The sequence below is a fragment of the Carassius carassius genome, chromosome 10, assembly GCF_963082965.1.
Source record: "Carassius carassius chromosome 10, fCarCar2.1, whole genome shotgun sequence".
Taxonomy (NCBI): domain Eukaryota; kingdom Metazoa; phylum Chordata; class Actinopteri; order Cypriniformes; family Cyprinidae; genus Carassius; species Carassius carassius.
The window spans coordinates 35290489-35310515 of NC_081764.1; the positions used below are offsets into that span (position 1 = coordinate 35290489).

Below are 20027 nucleotides of genomic sequence, written 5' to 3' on the forward strand. Positions count from 1 at the left end.
GATTAGCTTCCACTGTTATGCTGATGATACTCAGCTATATATCTCAACGAGACCAGATGAAATTTCTGAATTACCAAAGCTAGCAGAGTGTGTTAAAAATCTAAAAGATTAGATGACTAATAATTTTCTCCTATTAAATTCAGATAAGACAGAGATATTACTTACTGGACCAAAAACAGTACACAGAATCTCTTAGATTACAGTATGGATATACTATTACTTCCTCTACAGTCGTTTGGGTGTTATATTAGACAGCAACTTTTGATTTTGTTTTGAAAATCTATTTCACGTTTTACAAAAACAGCATTCTTCCATCTTAGAAACATTGCTACGAAACATGTTATCTGTTTCTGATGCAGAAAAGCTAGTTCATGCATTCATGACCTCTAGACTGGACTATTGTAATGCACTTCTAGGTGGTTGTCCTGCTTCTTCAATAAACAAGCTACAGGTAGTCCAAAATACAGCAGCTAGAGTCCTTACCAGGTCAAGAAAATATGATCATATTATATTTAAAGTCTCTACACTGGCTACCTATTGAGTTCTGTGTCAGTTACAAAATATTATTTAATTTAAATAGTTTAGCTTCTGCGTTCCTAACTAGTTTTCTACCACACTACAATCCACCACGCTCCCCACGGTCACAAAACTCTGGACTTAGGAGAACTATAATAGAATTTCCAATAAATCAAAGCAAGTGTGCAAGCAGCTGATTGGCAGCGGGTCATGTGACGGTGCTGCTCACCTGTGGTTGGTTGTAGTGCTCCAGGCTCATGGTGACCACATTGATGCAGATGATGAGGGTGATGAAGAGGTCCAAGTAATGACTGGTGCAGAACGAGTGAATCATCAGCCGAATCCGACTGTACGAGGAGTAATACGGCAGCCGCTGGGCCTCTGAACACAAACAGAACATTTCTTAATATTTACATCATCATTTCTTTCCCCTGCATTGGTTTTTACTGTGTGCTGATGCTTTGACAGAAACCACACGCTGATATTTCACTGACAGATGGACTGAGTGATGGAGGAAGAGGAAACAATGGGTTCAGCAGTGATGAATGTGGCCCAGGATCTCAGGAGAAGAAGAAAAGAAGTAGAACGACGAGAAACATTAGCGAGAAATGAGTGAGAGCAGCAGACGACACGGGAAGATGAATAATAATAACAGACGAGAGCGAAAGTGATGAAGATAAATGAAGAAGAAGAGGAGCAACCGAGAGCAGCAGAACGACGGAGATGGATTGAGCTGAGAATAGATGAGAAACTAATGAGATGCTGAAACTCCTTCCTCCTCGCGCTCTCATATGCAGGGTCTTACTGCGCCTCCTCTTCTCCATGCGCTTCAGTCGCTTCTCCTCCCTCCGCCGCGCCTCCTCCACCTCCTGATGCTGACGGCACTTGTGGAAGTTCTCCACCACCACACCAACAAACATGTTCAAGACGAAGAAACTGACGATCAGCAGGAAGGAGATGAAGTACAGCAGCATCCAGGGGTTGTTATTGATGATGGGCTGAACACAGACACAACACCATCAGAGAGTTAAAACACTCTCAACGCTGACTAGCTGAACAAATACTGATGAACGAATGAACCGATGAACTGTAATAATATAGAGAAGAAATGTCTGAAGGTACACTACAGTTTTGTGAATGAAATTAATAATTTTATTCATCAAGAAGGCATTTAACTGATCAAAAGTGACAGTAAAAAAAATGTCTAATTGTTACAGAAGATTTCAAATAAATGCTTTCTGTTCATCTGTGAATCCTGAAAAATAAAATGTATCAGTTTCCACAAAAATATTGTGCAGCACGTCTGTTTTCAACATTGATAATAATCAGAAATGTTTCTTGAGCAGTAAATCATCATATTTTCATGATTTCTGAAGATCATGTGACACTGAAGACTGGAGGAATGATGCTGAAAATACAGCGGAGCATCACAGAAATACATTACACTTTAACACAGATTCACTCAGAAAACAGCTGGTTTAAACTGTAATAATGTTTCACTATTTTTACTGTAATTGTTATCAGATAAATGCATTCTTGGTGATCAGAAGAGACTTCTTTCACAAACATCAGTTTTTTTATTTTTATGTGTGTGTGTGTGTGTGTGTGTGTGTGTGTGTGTGTGTGTGTGTGTGTGTGTGTGTGTGTGTTACCTGCTGGTCAATCCCGGCAGCGTCTAGTCCGTGGTACATGATATTTACCCATCCATCTTTAGACGCCAACACAAACAGTGACATCAGAGCCTGAAATGGAGAACCACCAAACAAGCACACAGCAGATCATCAGCTGCAGGAAGTCAAGATCACTTTCATTTCCTCCACAGGATTGAACTGATAGAATGGATTTCTAAAGCTAATGAGAAAACATTTTCATACCATTATTTTGCCTGTAATGTTCAGATCTGGCTGATTTGGATCATGACTTAAAACTCTTCACTGGAGAAAATTTTGTAATGATTATGGAGGAAACGAATGGAAAAACAAAGACTTCAGGAAGCAAAGGCATCCACTCGGTGTTCAGCTCATCAACAGAAGGAGTCTGACCCTCACCTGTCCCAGGTTATCAAAGTTGTACTTGTGATGAACCCAGCGGTAATTGGCAGACAGACAGTCGGATTTATTGGTGATGTTCTTCACATCCAAACCCACACAGTAATAGAACTTCCCTTTGAAGAGCTGTTGAGACACACACACACACACACACACAGAGAGAGAGTGAGATCAGCGTCTGACAGAGCAGGACTAGAGATTACTTTAGACTGAACATGACATGAACCTGAACTCCCAGGATGCCGAAGATGATGAAGAAAGCGCAGCAGATGAGGACGATGTTTCCGATGGGCTTCAGTGACGTGATCAGAGTCTCCACCACCAGCTTCAGACCCGGAGCTCGACTGATCACCCTGAGGAACCGTGAAGAACAGAACCAGACCTCAGAGACACTAAACCATGAGTTGAACATGACGTTTAAAACGGCATATCTTTAAAAAAAATTGCCTTCCTGAAGCTCAAACAGTAGAGCATGGCATTAACAATATCAAGATCATGAGGTTCATTCCCAGCTAAATTCACATGCATATTTCTATTTTTCTTTTTTCTTGAAAAACTTAAATTTCCAGGTCAAATTGACCCGCTACCATCACAATCATAATATACATTTTGTACGCACAATACCTCACTGCCAAGTCACCTTTATTTCTACAGTGCTTTACAGTGTTTCAAAGAAGCAGAGTGTCAAAATGTTGCAGGCTTTTTTATGAACCCAAAATGAGAAATAGTTCTCGAGAAATGTCCAGTTTTTCTGGCAACTCAAATTGTGGTCAAATATAAGTTGTTAAACTTATACTTGAATATAAGAGTTAAACGTCATGATTCTGACTAATAATTAAGGAGCACAGTATGATCCTGCAGTCTGTTCATCTCTGAAGGACTAGTTGGTTAAAGAAAGCCCTGATGAAGCTAGTTTAGGTACATGTGTCTACTTCACATAACTAATCAGCTAATAAGTTGTTGACCTGAGCGGGCGTAATGTTCTCAGCAGTCTGAGCACCCTCAGGACGCCCAGGATCTTCGCTCCGCCCGCCATCGACACCACAATGTCAATCAGAGACACAAAGACGAGAAATCCATCCAGAACGTTCCAGCTGCTGCGCAGATACGCCCGATCACCCAGATACAGACCCTTAGAAACCACCTGAGACAGACCGAAACAGAGACCGCATCCGCTGGCTTTGAGTCAGGACAGAAACTAAAGGGTTAATTATACAGACTAAACACAAACATGCAGAAAAAAAACCATGTAAAGCCTGACATATCAAATAATAAGGAGAAAACACTTTTTTTTAATGGAATAGTTTAATATTTACACAAATTATTGTGTTTTCAACAGGCTTTTATGGCTAATATATTCTGATACAGTGCAATTATGGAGGAAAAATCAGCTTGATTTTATTCAGAGACTCAAACCGAGCACAAATATGAACTTTCTGCAGATACTGATGATGGAAATCTAATGTAAATCAATGAGATCTTTATAAGAGTACAGCAGATATTGACATAAAATGCTATAAATATCAGTCACCACTCTTTATCTCCAATAATGAAATGAGATTGAAATGGTCCAAACATATAATGCAATGCTGAATGTAAAGCTTCTGGAAACAAACGCTCCTCAAAAGATCCTGAGGATCAGATTTGAGACTCTAAAACATGATTGATGGAGAATCAAGTAAAGCTGAGCTGCTTCAGTCCAGTAAGAGTTCATCTGGATCATAAGGTAAGTTTCATGTTTTTTTGCTGCTGTCTGCAGCGTGTCAAGAGCAGACCGCGACCCTCCAGAGCAGCGCGGGTTTTTCTTTCTGCCAGTGGAAGAACATTTCTGTTCTGACAGCATCATCAGGGTTTTTACCGCGGTAAGGTCTGACAAGTACAGAGAGAGAGAGGAAGACCTGCTGTGCTGCATGTGAAGCTGATTTCAGCTCCGCGACAGTAGCTACAGATCTGGACTGACGACAGCACAGGAGCGACACGAACACTAGAACAAACCCCACTAAACATACAACAGTCGAAGTGTGCTTTAAACTGGGAACTGTTGACTATACTGTTCTCCCAGCATGCACAGCGAGTATCTCCAGTTCTCTCACTGGCTCATTTACTAACAAGGCTGATTTTAAAATGATCTAAACGAGCTGAATAATCAGCCTGAGCAGCAGACAGCACTGCTGAGACACTGTAATGAACACAGTTACTGTGTGTGTGTGTGTGTGTGTGTGTGTGTGTGTGTGTGTGTGTGGCTCCTCAGTACTTGGCTGAGCTTTTAATTCCTTATAAACCTAGCCGAAATTTGCGATCTTCTCAGAGTGGTCTTTTAGCCATTGCTGCAATCTGGGGGTAATCTTGTGTTGTAAAGCGCTTTGAGAAAGAACCCTTTTAAAGGCGCTATACTAAATGACTGATGTAGTAATCAACAATAGTAAATGTGAGGTGCTCAGGTGAGACGTTACCTTGACGGTCATCTCAGCAACAAAGATGGCAGTGAAAATGTAGTTAGAGATGGTGAGGAAGACTCGCTCCTGACGGGAGAAGAGAGGGAGAGGGTCAAATGGAGAACAGAAACAGAACGAATGATACAGCAGCGCTAGGAATGAGCCGCCAGACTTTTGTAGCGGGCTGAAATATCATGCAATTATCCCGCTGGAAATGTCACATTCACGCGGCTGAACCACTTTCATTCATTCAACACAGAGGAGACACGGAGACAGAATTTCAGTGCATGATAAACATTTTGAGTTTATATTGTTTAATACATTTTGATAAAACATTGTGTAAAAGAAGAATTGGTTTGATTTGAGGAAATTAAAGCTCAAGCACTGATGTGACAGTATTCATGAGGAGCTGCAAATCACTGTGTGATGAGACTGAGGAACCGTACCAGACTGCCCTGATGGATTCTGGGTCTCTCCAGAGCCACTGTGATGCAGTTGAGGAAGATGAAAGCCAGAACCACATAGTCAAAGAGTTTATGAGCGATGATCGTCTGACACAGCTGACGAAATCTGCAGCGAGACCAACAGAGAGACAGTTCGTTTAAGTCCGTTTTCACTCCAACACTCTTCATTTTGGTATTTGGCTTTTTGACTGTTTCATGTCTACTTTATTTTTGACCTTTTTGAGGTCTCAAGGGTAACTCATGAAATTGTAACTTAAACTGCATATCAAAATCTAACACTTAAATAATAATCACCGTTAAATCACAGTCTATTTTATCTGAAATCAGTTTATCTGAAATGCATATTGTGTGTGTGAGTGTGTTTTGTATATATAAATATTTTTATTTATATAAAATTAAAATGTCATAAACAGTCATGTATAGATTTATATCATGTTGAAATTTAAAAGTTCCTGAAATTTCATAAAAAAATATATTTCATACTTGCAAGGTGATGATCAATCAAAAATAATCAAAAACTAAACATTTTTGACACCTAAGTTAAAGTACAGATACTGTCAAACATTTTACTCCATTTCACAAAAAAAAAATACTTTAAAGAATCCACATTTAATTATTTAAAAGTTAAAAAATTAAACACTTTTCTAACATTTTTATTATTTGACTTTTGAAATCAAGAGGTAGTAGAGATTTTCTCATTCAAGTATTTTTGATGCAAAACCTGTCAAAAATTACTATTTTCTCATTAAACTTCTTGAACAGAGCAGATGTTAAACTAAAATCTGTTACATGAACATTTCACCTAAACTTAGCAGAAGAAATGGTTTTAAAAATGTCACACCCTGTCATTATTTACTCAACCTCATCTTTTGAAGTCGCATTAGAATAAAGAAGAATACTATTTTCCGTTTTAAATAATTGAGAAACAATTAATGTGATATAACAAACGTACTTTGTACTTTTAAAAAGTATATTTTTTCAGTGTAACTGAAGAAAAGTAAAAGTATTCATACAAGAACTCAAATTACAGATTAAGCGTAGAAGGGAAGTACTATTACTCAAATACTTATAGCTGTGGAAAACATCATTGTGTCAGTCAGACTGACTCAACAGAGAACTCAACAGAAGGAGAGTAGTACAGTGAGTACATACTTGTTCTGAGGGGAGAATAAGTAAATGGACCAATCCTCTCTCTTCTCACACCAGTCCGGACGATAAACCTCCATCATCTTCTGGATACGGAAACACAGGCTCTGCGACACACACACACACACACACACATGCACACACGCAGGACTCTGGTTATGTGAAATGAAGGCAACTCTTTCCAATTTATTTTCAATAACAGTTTCATTTTCCCTGGGAGACGTTTCCAATAAACTGAGTAAAATATGAGAATTAATACATCCGTATGACATCCATATTCATGCAAGCGGACAGCTGCTGTGACCCAGGCTATTGTGTTTGCTGTCATTGTTCATAATGAGCTTCTTCAGGTTTTTCATCCTCCACACACACACACACACACACACAGTGTCTGTGAATCTACCGCTTCTGTATTTCACTTATGAGACGTTTATTATATGCTAAAACTGAGCTGAGTTTCTCCTCAGTCGTCTGTCAGACGTGACGATGTGCCACACAGCGGAGAAACTCTAATGATACGCTCAAGCTGATTCACAATAGCGTTTTAGAATCACTTCACTGAGAGGAAGAGCTTCCTAGAGGACCTTTAAGATTGTGAGAGAGCATCATGCCTGAGAGGATTTGAAACTTTCATGTGCTGCTTCTCAGAGAAAATCATCTGAAATTAGTATAATGGATCCAACAGCAGAGCTGAGAGAACTGAACACTTACTAAAGCATCAGCGCATCAGTCTGTCCACCTCTCTATCCATCTATACATCTATCTACCTCTATCTGCCTATCTATCCACCTGCCTATACATCTATACATCTACCTATCCGTCTGTCTGCCTATCTACATGCCTATACATCCATCCATCCAGTTTATCAATCTTTCTGTCTATCCAGCTTCCTATCAATCTATATATTTATCCAATGTTCTATCTATCATCTACCTATCAATCCGCCTCTCTATCCTGTCTATCCTGCTGTCCTTCGATCTGTAATGAAGGGGAACACTTCCTCATTTTAAACTTTAAGCCTAAACAACAAAACCTAAGTAACACGATTTTGTTCTGCACTCACATATTCGGTGTCTTCTTCTAGGTCATTCTTGTTTTTGCGTGCGTTGAGCTGTGGATAAATCTCTCCCAGCAGGGGCCCCTGAGGACCCGGGCCCTTCCCATTACAGTCCTGGTGTTCTGCAGACACGCTCTTCTTCCGGACCAGCGGGGGGCGCTGCAGGAGCTCGGGCAGCTCGAGTGAGAGAGCGCGGCGGTGGTGGCGTGACAGGAAGGGCGGGTGTGGCAGGAGAGACTCGTGTTCGGCAGGGTGCGAGTGAACACCACGGACCCGTAAGCTCCCCCCGATGACCCCTCCGGCCCTCAGGCCACGGGCGGAGCGACCCGCACTGATCCAGCTACACCTCCGGCTCCAGGACGGCTGAGGGGGAGGACGCCCCCAGTGGTGGTAATGGGAACTGCGGCTGTGTCGCTAAAGAGAAAGAAGGAAACAAATCAATTGTTTATGGCCTGTGGCTGAAAATCTTAAGAAGTTAAGAATTTTAAGATAAATTCCAAGAATTTGTAAGACTGCAATTGAAAAATTCTTAAGAAGTTCTCAAATATTTTCTTATGAACATCTTTGGTGTTATCTGATTTAAAGCTACAGGTTGTAGGACCTGCCACTAGAGGGCGCACTACCAAAACAATAACAATCGTGTGGTTTGATGACGCTAAGAAGGAGCGTGGAATGATGGGATTTGTTGTCTTCTACCCAACCGCTGACGGCCATCAATCAGACGGAAAGATAAATCATGGATTTAACGCAAGTTTAACTATTTGCACGAGTAGATTATATACAAAGTCAATATAAAGACGCGATCAGACTATGGATCAGACACGATGCCCTGCGTTTGGGGTGTATGCCCCATAATACTAATCTTGTTGATCGTTATAATAGCATACGTTTTCTGTAAAGATACGAATCAAAACTACTCACCTGTCGAGTAAAACACAAGCGAGATCGGCATCTCTTTCTAGTTGAAGTTTTCGCGAAGCTACTTTCGCATTTGGTTTCATGTGGTTTCTACCTCAGTAAAGGCGCTAACAAAGGGGAACTATGATCATTGACAGGCGACTGCACTGCCCCGTGTCACTGTTTAGAATGGGGATTTTCTCATGATTTACAAGTAGTTGAAAACATTAGAGATATTGTTAGTAATTAGCTGGACAAAATATATAACACTAGCCTAGTGGTTTTTGGATATTTTACTGCAAATATCTTACAAATTGTACCTTTATTGAATAGCAGTACTTGTCAAAGTCTCGCCAGTCAATTAAATGAAAAACAACTCAAAGGTCCTGTTTTTGCAGATTATTGTACCTTTGTGGATTTAGGACGAAGATATCCTAATTTAAGAAGTGATTTACAATTATTTTTAAGAAGGTTCTTTTCAAGAATTTGATCAACCTTAAGAGAAAAGATAAAAACATTCAAAATAATTGTTTTTGGAAACACAAAATATTCATTTTTTTTTAATTGCAGTTAGGAAGAATTGTATTATTGAATGCAAGCCTTTAAACACTGCAGATGAGTTAACTTCACACAGTCAGGTGTGTGTGGTAATTGCAGTCAGGGTGTTTCTGATCTCGCTGACTGCTTTTGCTCATTTTTAGCAGCATGAGCCGTAAAAGCAGTTGCCATAGAAACTTGTGTTCTCCAGCGCCAAGCTCTCGTTTTGACCTGATGCTCACGACACATCAGCGTTCATCTGACCGTCAATAAAGTGACACAGTTCAGGTATCATCATAGGTGAGTATGCAATCAGTTTCTATCTGAACATTCACAGCGTTTTACCATGTTTCCAGATACTCTTTCCCCGCCACAGTCTCCCGACGGCACGTGACTTCAAGAACAACAGCTCAACACACTATATTTAACCAAAGCGGCTCGCGCTCGTCTCTCTTTCGATACATATGGCTGCCTCAATTAAAAGAGGGGTTGCTATGGAAACCCCAAAAGCCTGCACATTATCAAGAGAATTTTGGTCTCTCGCAAACACACATGCACACACACACACACACACACACACAGTTTTGCTTGAGGGATTTTCAAATTCCAAACATTAATATGCACTAATGTTTCCTTGAGTCATTACATCCACACACACACATGACGTGATGTCACTGAATCCTTCATGGACTGACCAGAGACGAGGATCTCCTGCCCAGGCAGATGGTTCTGCTCCGGTTGTTTTCCTCTGAGAACTCGGTCCTGGTCTTCTCTTCCTCCAGCGGCGCCAGATCCAGATGCCCATTAGGAGTTAAAGATGACAGCTTTGGATCTGGAGGAAGGAAACAGCAGTCATGCAAAGTCAAGAGCAGATCTCTGGACATCAACACACGTTGTGTCTCCTTCATTCTGTTGAGCTTCATCCCCTTTACAGCCACAGAAGCTCAGAAAATGGAGTACTTACAGTCCATCAAAAGCGTCAAACAATCCCACAGGATTAAACAATAAAAGACGCTCGGATTTCACCAGCTCTAACCTGTTTAACATCTCAATCAAGAGCAACAACACTGGTTGAGTAGATTCACATGTGATGTTTGCAGGACATAAAGTATTTTTATGCTTTACATTATTTCCAGGACTCAGTGTGCACAGGTTTGAATATGAGTCCAAATCAACAACTCATCAATAATAGAACAAGACAGACACATAGTCGGAAGAGATCAGTTCAGTCCGAGTTGATCAGTCTTGACTTCATCTACACTAAGTAAATCCTTTGATTCGACTGCACACACATCTATTCCTCACAAAATTGACACCATTCATGACGAATGAAACATGACATTGAGCTGAATATGGTTAACAGGTAATATAATGAGAGTGAATGTGCAGGCATCATACCGGAGGACGTGAGCGAGTTTTTGTGCTGTTGACTTCCATTCATGGAGGATTCTTCATCATCATCAGAGTACGAGCGATTGGCATCACCCTGAAACACACGGCTCACATCAGCCCAGAGCAACTCAAACTAAAACTTACAGATTCAAGATTTACAGAAATAGAGAGTCTGGTGAGGACGAACGTGACGAGCTGCACAAACCAATCGAAAACAACCCAATTAAGAACCTCTTTATTTATATTTTGCTTGGTCTTTAAGTCTAAATCACTTTTTACAATAAAGAGGAAAATATTGACTCCAAAGATTTCCCCATATAATATATATATATATATGTATATATATATATATATATGTATATATATATATATATATATATATATATATATATATATATATATAATATATATATATAATATAATATAATATAATAATCAAACAACAATAGTTTTAATTATATTTGAGTTCAAAATATTAAAAATAAACAAATTCAATAACACTTTACAATAAGGTTTCATTTGTTAACATTACACATTAATTCATGTGAACTAATGATTGAATTCTACTGCATTTATTAAACTTAATGTAAATTATAACATTTATTAATACCTGCGAATTAACATTAACAGAGTGATTAATATTAAGAGGGATTAATACTGAAAAAAATTATATTTCTACTTGATAGTTAATTTTAGCTAATGCATTAACAAATATTAACAAATGACTGAATAACTGTTTTGTTTCCCTCCACAAATCTAATGATGTATTAGTATTTGGTATTAAAATTAAAATAATCCATAGAAACTACTCTACTCTAAACTACTCATTCATTCATTTAACCAGGTAAAAAAATGTAGATTACAATCTTGTTTACTTGAGTGACCTGGCCAACAAGTAACATAAATATACAAGTTTACATCAAAGCCACAAAACACAATCAAAGATCACAACAACAATTTACCAGAGGATAAAACACAATTTGTTAAAAGTAGCTTAGACTCATTTAATGGAGGAAGCATGGTCAACTTTATGATGTTATGTAGATTATTCCAAGCTAAAGACGTATTATAACCAAGTCCCTTTTTTCCTAGCTCTATTCGAACCCAAGAAAATTATATAACAGAAAGTTTATAGCGCAGATACATTCATTGTTCAGAATCAAACTGAATCAGACAGTCTAATCAATGAAGCACTGAAGAGTGTGTGTTTGTCACCTCAGCCTGAAATCCCTCCACCAGAATGGCCACCAGCAGGTTAAACAGCACATAGTTCCCAAACGTCATCAGAGCCACGAAGTACAGCGCCACCAGAGGAGACGTGGAGGCCATGCCGTTATACAGCACCACGTTCCAGTCCTCCTGAGTCAGGATCTGCACACACACACACATGGCTGAGGAGAGATTTCTGTGTGTGTGTGTATGTGTGTGGGACATCTCTCTCTCTCTCTGTACCTGAAATACAGTGACGATTGCCCAGAGCAGAGAGTCAAAGTTCTTCCTGTCTGGAACCGTGTCTCCGGTGTCTGTCTTCAGACTGAACTTACAGCCAAATATATGCATTCCCAGAATACTGCAGACACACACACACACAGAGAGAGAGAGACTTGGGTTTCGGAAACACTCCAGTAATCAAGTACCATTAGTCTCAAGCTGACACACACACCTGAAGATGAAGATGAAGAGCATCAGCAGCATGCAGAATGTGGCCACATTGTCCATAGTCTTCATCAGAACCACCAGCTGTCTGCGCAGCGCCGGCATGAACCGAACCAGCTTCAGGACCCGCAGCAAGCGGAAGGTTCGGAGCACCGAGAGACCGCCATCAGACTGACCCACGATCTCACACACGCTGCGATTGGGATGCTCATGTTTTAGTGAAAGCACTTCTATTCTTTTGAGCAATCAATTTGTTTTGTTGAAGTTTAGTGAAATGATTCCTCCACAAGTTACATGATAACATGCAACAATTCATTCTGAAGCTATATTTACAAACCTACAGGCAAATGTGCTGCTAAAAACATGATTACGTTTTCTCGTTCATACAAATCAAGACTGAGAGTGGAACTGAAGTCATTAAGTCACTATTGATCAAAAATGGCGATAAAGACATTTATAATGCCACATAAAAAGATTCTAATAAATGCTCTTCTTTATTTTCATCTGTGAATCCTGAAAATAAAATGCATCACAGTTTCCACAGAAATATTGTGCAGCACAACTGTGTTCAACATTGATAATAATCAGAAATGTTTCTTGAGCAGTAAATCATCATATTATTCTGATTTCTGAAGATCATGTGACACTGAAGACTGGAGGAATGATGCTGAAAATACAGCGGAGCATCACAGAAATAAATTACACTTTAACAGATATTCACATAGTAAACAGTTAATTGTAATAATATTTTAAAATATTACTCTTTTAACATTATTTTTGATCAAATAAAAGCATCAGTAGGCGTTCCACTGGTAATTACCTGATGATCACGATGATCCCATCAAAGATGTTGTATGGATTGCGCAGGTAACTAAAGAAGCCTAATGCTGTGAGCTTGAGGATCATCTCCAGAGCAAACATACTGGTGAAGACGATGTTACAGATCTCCAGAACATTAGTGAGCTCCTCCGGCTGAACACACACACATAATGAGAACATAAAACACAACATTAACTGAAATAATGAACAGTAACAATGATGAGACACAGAGATGTCAACTTGTCCTCATGCTCTTCAGCTCATTCAAGAATCACTGGAAGAACACATGGACGGCAAAATCACTTGATATCAGCAGGTTAAACCTGGTTGAAGGTGGGGATTTAGCTACAGTAATATCATTACATCTTTAAATTATACACTGAATCTATGAGATAAATCATATAAATCATACAGAATGAGTTTTTTGGAGAAAGTAAAAATGCACAAAGTTTCCTGTGAGGGGTCAGGGTTAGGTGTAGGGTTGGTGTAGGGCCATAGAAAATACAGTTTGTACAGTATAAAAACCATTACACCTATGGGATAAACCCACTTTTCACAAAAACATACGTGCGTGTGTGTGTGTGTGTGTGTGTGTGTGTGTGTGTTTGACCTGCTCATGGTGCTCTATGCCCATGCTGATGGTGTTGATGAGGATGGCCACCATGATTCCTCTGTTGAAGTATTTACTCTCCACGATGCTCAACAGTTTGACCCTCATCTCCATCCACAGCTCTTGGCTCCGCCCCCGACTTGCCCCCTCTGTCCTTTTGCACCTATCTGTCTCATTGGGTGCCTCCTCCTCTGTCTCCTGATTGGCTGCTGAGGCATCAGGTGTAGCTCCATCTGAAGTGCAGTGAGAGAATAGCTTAGAGCTGCATGCATCCCTACATTCATCCTTCCATCCCATCCACTCCTTCTTTTCCTCACCATGTTGTTGGAGGCTCTTCTCTCCTCCATTGATGTTTGTTTTCTCATGCGTCTGCTCCTGTGGTTTGCAGCAGAGCGTCCTGAAGAAGGCAACGGTGTGTCTGCGCACCTTGCGGAGGATGTGGCAAACGAGCTGGAAGATCTCCTCATAGCAGTCGCTGGGTTCGACCAGCGAGGCCAGCGTGCTAGAGGACAGATGGGCAGCTCGCTGCTCCTCCATCAGCTGATGCTCACGCTGTTTGGTCTCTGAAAACTGAGTCGCTATGACGACCAGACACAGGTTTATCATGAAGAACGAGCCGACCTGTGGAGTTACGCAAAAGATTCAGAGAAAGAAGCACATTCCTCACTGCAAACACCAAACAGTTTTACTGCAAACAAACTTTTAATTGCATTCACACAGTTAATATACTTCAGAATCACTGCATTCCAAGCACACTTCTGACTGTAAACATGAACCCAGTCTCTCTACATACACTTATCTTACTGTAAACACTCACCCATCTTTCTGTAAACACACTTATCTTACTGTAAACACTCACCCATCTTTCTGTAAACACACTTATCTCACTGTAAACACAATCATCTCACTGTAAACACACACTCATCTCACTGCAAACACTCACTCGTCTCACTGTAAACACACACTCATCTCACTGTAAAACACACTCATCTAACTGAAAACACTAAATCATCTCACTGCAAACACTCACTCATCTCACTGCAAACACTAACTCGTTTCACTGCAAACACTCAATCATCTCACTGCAAACACTAACTCGTCTCACTGCAAACACTCACTCATCTCACTGCAAACACTAACTCGTCTCACTGTAAACACTAACTCGTCTCACTGTAAACACTCACTCATCTCACTGTAAACACAATCATCTCACTGCAAACACTCACTCGTCTCACTGCAAACACACACACTCATCTCACTGTAAACACACACTCATCTCACTGTAAACACTAACTAATCTCACTGCAAACACACACTCATCTCACTGTAAACACTCACTCGTCTCACTGTAAACACTAACTCATCTCACTGTAAAACACTCACTCGTCTCACTGTAAACACTAACTCATCTCACTGTAAAACACTCACTCGTCTCACTGCAAACACTAACTCGTCTCACTGTAAACACTAACTCGTCTCACTGTAAACACTCACTCATCTCACTGTAAACACTCACTCGTCTCACTGTAAACACTAACTCATCTCACTGTAAAACACTCACTCGTCTCACTGTAAACACACTCATCTCACTGCAAACACTAACTCGTCTCTCTGTAAACACTCACTCGTCTCACTGTAAACACTAACTCATCTCACTGCAAACACTAAATCATCTCACTGTAAACACTCACTCGTCTCACTGTATACACTAACTCATCTCACTGCAAACACACACTCATCTCACTGTAAACACTCACTCGTCTCACTGTAAACACTAACTCATCTCACTGTAAAACACTCACTCGTCTCACTGTAAACACTAACTCATCTCACTGCAAACACACACTCATCTCACTGTAAACACAGTCATCTCACTGTAAAACACACTCATCTCACTGCAAACACTAACTCGTCTCTCTGTAAACACTCACTCGTCTCACTGTAAACACTAACTCATCTCACTGCAAACACTAAATCATCTCACTGTAAACAGTCACTCGTCTCACTGTAAACACTAACTCATCTCACTGTAAACATTCACTCATCTCACTGTAAAACACACTCATCTCACTGCAAACACTCACTCGTCTCACTGTAAACACTAACTCATCTCACTGTAAACATTCCCTCATCTCACTGTAAACACTCACTCATCTCACTGTAAACGGTCACTCATCTTGCTCCAAACACACACTCATCTTACTGTAAACACACAATCCTCTCACTGTTAACACACACTCGTCTCACTGTAAACACTAACTCATCTCACTGTAAACACTCACTCATCTCACTGCAAACACACACTCATCTCACTGTAAAACACACTCATCTCACTGTAAAACACACTCATCTCACTGCAAACACTCTCATCTCACTGTAAAACACACTCATCTCACTGCAAACACTAATTCGTCTCACTGTAAACACTCACTCGTCTCACTGTAAACACTAACTCATCTCACTGCAAACACTAAATCATCTCACTGTAAACAGTCACTCGTCTCACTGTAAACACTAACTCATCTCACTGTAAACATTCACTCATCTCACTGTAAAACACACTCATCTCACTGCAAACACTCACTCATCTCACTGTAAACACTAACTCATCTCACTGCAAACACACACTCATCTCACTGCAAACACTCACTCATCTCACTGCAAACACACACTCATCTCACTGTAAAACACACTCATCTCACTGCAAACACTAACTCGTCTCTCTGTAAACACTCACTCGTCTCACTGTAAACACTAACTCATCTCACTGCAAACACTAAATCATCTCACTGTAAACAGTCACTCGTCTCACTGTAAACACTAACTCATCTCACTGTAAACATTCTCTCATCTCACTGTAAAACACACTCATCTCACTGCAAACACTCACTCGTCTCACTGTAAATACTAACTCATCTCACTGTAAATATTCCCTCATCTCACTGTAAACGGTCACTCATCTTGCTCCAAACACACACTCATCTTACTGTAAACACACAATCCTCTCACTGTTAACACACACTCATCTTACTGTAAACAGTCATTCATCTCACTGTAAACACTCACCCATCTTTCTGTAAACACTCATCTCACTGCAAACACTCATCTCACTGTAAACACACACTCATCTCCCTCCAAACACACACTCGTCTCACTGTAAACACACACTGATCTTGTCTCCTTGTAAACACACTTTTCACAGCAAACAAACTCCTGACAGAACAGATAGCACCATCTCCAGGATTATTATGGGATGACCACATTATAATGAAGGAATACGACATGCTAAGTCTAATACATATATCTATTAAACTCTATAAACGCATTTATAAACAGATAAAAGATTATTAAACAGGCCTGGAGTACCAACAATATCAACAAAATTAATCACTGGCATGTCAGATAAAACACTCTATATTGTTCTTTTAGAACAAACTCATAAATATGTGTGAGTTTGTGTGTGAGTGTGTTTGTGTACTTACTATAATCAGCAGAATAAAGTAGATGAAGTTGTAGAATGAGTGAGCATCCATGACGTAATACATGATTTCCACCCAGCCTTCCAGAGTAATAACCTAAACACACCATCATTTGCAGAAAAACACTTCAAACAGTTCTTTGGAAATTAAGTTCGCTTCCAATAAGTTCACATTAAACACAAAGAACATCAATCAGCTGAATGACTGTTTTCACAAGTTCTACGGTGGAAACGAGTTTACAGCAGATACCTGAAATATAACGATCCAGGCGTATCCGATGTTGTCAAAGTTGATGGCTCCTTTGTGTGGGTTTCTGTGTCCGGTGTGGCAGCGTGTGTAGTATTGGTTCCAGTTGACACAGAGCCCGGGGACGACGGCGCTGGCATTGAGAAAGGGCTCGGTCACGAGGCCCAGTGCCTGATGATGCAGGAGATCATCCACGTCCAGACAGCACTGATGTCCCGCCACACGCCGCGCTGGCACGTCACCGCACGACATGATGCCGTTATCCTGCGGCAGAGAGCAGATGAAGGGCCTCTCGTCATCCTCATTGGGAGAGTAATACGGAGCAGGAAGTGCCACACCTGTTGAGCTGAGAGAAAGAGGAAGTACATTAACACATGATCAATGTGTCCAAAACCTAGTCAGGTGCTTTACTGCCTACATACACTGTAAACGATGACCTTGTTACTTTGTATTTTTGTATTGTTTTTCAGTACAGATATCTAAGCATTTGTCAATCAAGACCCTGCAAACAGGCAATGTACTCACAACTTTTTTAAAAGTTAGGACAAAAGTGTTTTTGATGCTTTTTTTATATTTGATATGTTCTCATAAAGTAGCGGGAAAACATTATTAGAACAACAATATCGGAACGTGTTATTTGAAATGTTTATGTAACCTTTAAATAACATTCTAATCACAACAAGAAAACATTTTTACATTCTTAGAAAATTAAATGTAATCATTCAAATAACATTAGAAGAATGTTGTAATAAACTTTTCTTTTTTTTTTTTTACCTTTAAGTAATGTTATAGTCATGATGAACTGGACATTTCAGTCTTTTAGAAACATTTCAAAACAATGTTTTGGGAAAACTCTACCTAGGGAGCATGCTGCTAATTTAACAACATGAAAATAAAAAAAATATAATGCAAACACAAATATTGTGCAAAATAAGAAACTTGCATCGGCACGATTATTTTTGGAACAGACTTCGATTTAAAAGACTAAAGATGCTCCCTACATAGGCTGCTCACTAGGTTTTGGAACAGAGCCACAGCCTTCATCACATATGTGTTTACACTGATTTAGAGTACATCTCTGACATATAAAGACCAGGAGCGCAGAAGCACACACAGACGTCTGGTTTAACAGAGCTCAGTGGGTCAAAGGTTTTATTGGTTCTCGTCTCTATGATCATAAAGGCCACATTCAGATGCTTTTAATAAACTAAAGAGCACATCAGTGCAAACGCACAGATCAAACACTGAGGGCAAATGAAATGGTATTTCAGAAGATTACAGAGGACAAACATCATCAAAGAGAAGCTGAGTGTTGATTCATCTAACAGCTCGGAGCTGCTGACAACAGAGATCTGTAACATCAGCTCAAACAACCGTAACAATCTGTAACAACCAATACGCTCCAAAACAACAAATCACCGAATACCAATTTATATACACTGCCATTCATAACTTTGCACCAGTAAGATTTTTTTAAAGAAGTTTGTATTTTGTTTCAGTGAGGGTGCATTAAATTGACCAAAATTGTTAGTAAAGGGGTGCAAAAAGTTACAAAAGCTATTTTACACGAATTTCCAGTTTAATACTGAATTATTCATTACAAATGACATTATCAGAGTATGAGTTTCATCTGGAGAAAAGCATCTGCTAAAATGAATAAATGTAAATGAATGAAATGAGCTTCCAAATGATGCTGAATATCAGAGATTTACTGCACACACACACACACATATATATATATATATATATATATATATATATATATACACACAGTCGTGGCCAAAAGTTTTGAGAATTACATAAATATTAGTTTTCAAAAAGTTTGCTTTTAAACTGCTTTTAGATCTTTGTTTCAGTTGTTTCTGTGATGTACTGAAATATAATTACAAGCACTTCATACGTTTCAAAGGCTTTTATCGATAATTACATGACATTTATGCAAAGAGTCAGTATTTGCAGTGTTGGCCCTTCTTTTTCAGGACCTCTGCAATTCGACTGGGCATGCTCTCAATCAACTTCTGGGCCAAATCCTGACTGATAGCAACCCATTCTTTCATAATCACTTCTTGGAGTTTGTCAGAATTACTCCTGAAGCCTTCTTTACAAGAATTGAACCTCTTTTCTTGAAGTTCTTGATGATCCTATAAATTGTTGATTTAGGTGCAATCTTAGTAGCCACAATATCCTTGCCTGTGAAGCCATTTTTATGCAATGCAATGATGGCTGCACGCGTTTCTTTGCAGGTCACCATGGTTAACAATGGAAGAACAATGATTTCAAGCATCACCCTCCTTTTAACATGTCAAGTCTGCCATTCTAACCCAATCAGCCTGACATAATGATCTCCAGCCTTGTGCTCGTCAACATTCTCACCTGAGGTAACAAGACGATTACTGAAATGATCTCAGCAGGTCCTTTAATGACAGCAATGAAATGCAGTGGAAAGGTTTTTTGGGATTAAGTTAATTTTCATGGCAAAGTAGGACTATGCAATTCATCTGATCACTCTTCATAACATTCTGGAGTATATGCTAATTGCTATTATAAAAACTTAAGCAGCAACTTTTCCAATTTTCAATATTTATGTAATTCTCAAAACTTTTGGCCACGATGGTACACACACAATTTCTATTTCAAATAAATGCTGTTTTTTCAGCTTTGAATCTTAAAAATTTAAATGCATCAGTTTCACCAAAAATATTGTGCAGCACGTCTGTTTTTAACA

The 20027-nt window shown here is 39.5% G+C and overlaps 1 protein-coding gene across 2 annotated transcripts in view; it reads right to left on the reverse strand.

The window, feature by feature from the left end:
* The window catches only part of LOC132152219 (voltage-dependent T-type calcium channel subunit alpha-1I-like), an 83581-nt gene that overhangs the window by 21726 nt on the left and 41828 nt on the right, over window positions 1–20027 (reverse strand). Inside the window, exons 7-26 of one of the 2 annotated variants that reach the window (XM_059561032.1) lie at window positions 17306–17648; window positions 17060–17152; window positions 13895–14198; window positions 13578–13810; window positions 12969–13120; window positions 12156–12341; window positions 11945–12062; window positions 11708–11863; window positions 10499–10586; window positions 9796–9932; window positions 7673–8080; window positions 6616–6716; window positions 5446–5569; window positions 5018–5086; window positions 3530–3708; window positions 2791–2917; window positions 2565–2690; window positions 2169–2258; window positions 1322–1514; window positions 746–897 (exon numbers count right to left, since the gene is read on the reverse strand). In XM_059561032.1, the coding sequence (XP_059417015.1) occupies window positions 746–897; window positions 1322–1514; window positions 2169–2258; window positions 2565–2690; window positions 2791–2917; window positions 3530–3708; window positions 5018–5086; window positions 5446–5569; window positions 6616–6716; window positions 7673–8080; window positions 9796–9932; window positions 10499–10586; window positions 11708–11863; window positions 11945–12062; window positions 12156–12341; window positions 12969–13120; window positions 13578–13810; window positions 13895–14198; window positions 17060–17152; window positions 17306–17648 (3379 nt within the window). Of the gene's footprint in view, window positions 1–745; window positions 898–1321; window positions 1515–2168; window positions 2259–2564; window positions 2691–2790; window positions 2918–3529; window positions 3709–5017; window positions 5087–5445; window positions 5570–6615; window positions 6717–7672; window positions 8081–9795; window positions 9933–10498; window positions 10587–11707; window positions 11864–11944; window positions 12063–12155; window positions 12342–12968; window positions 13121–13577; window positions 14199–17059; window positions 17153–17305; window positions 17649–20027 lie in introns of both variants that reach the window. The other variant, XM_059561031.1, reaches the window with a different exon arrangement.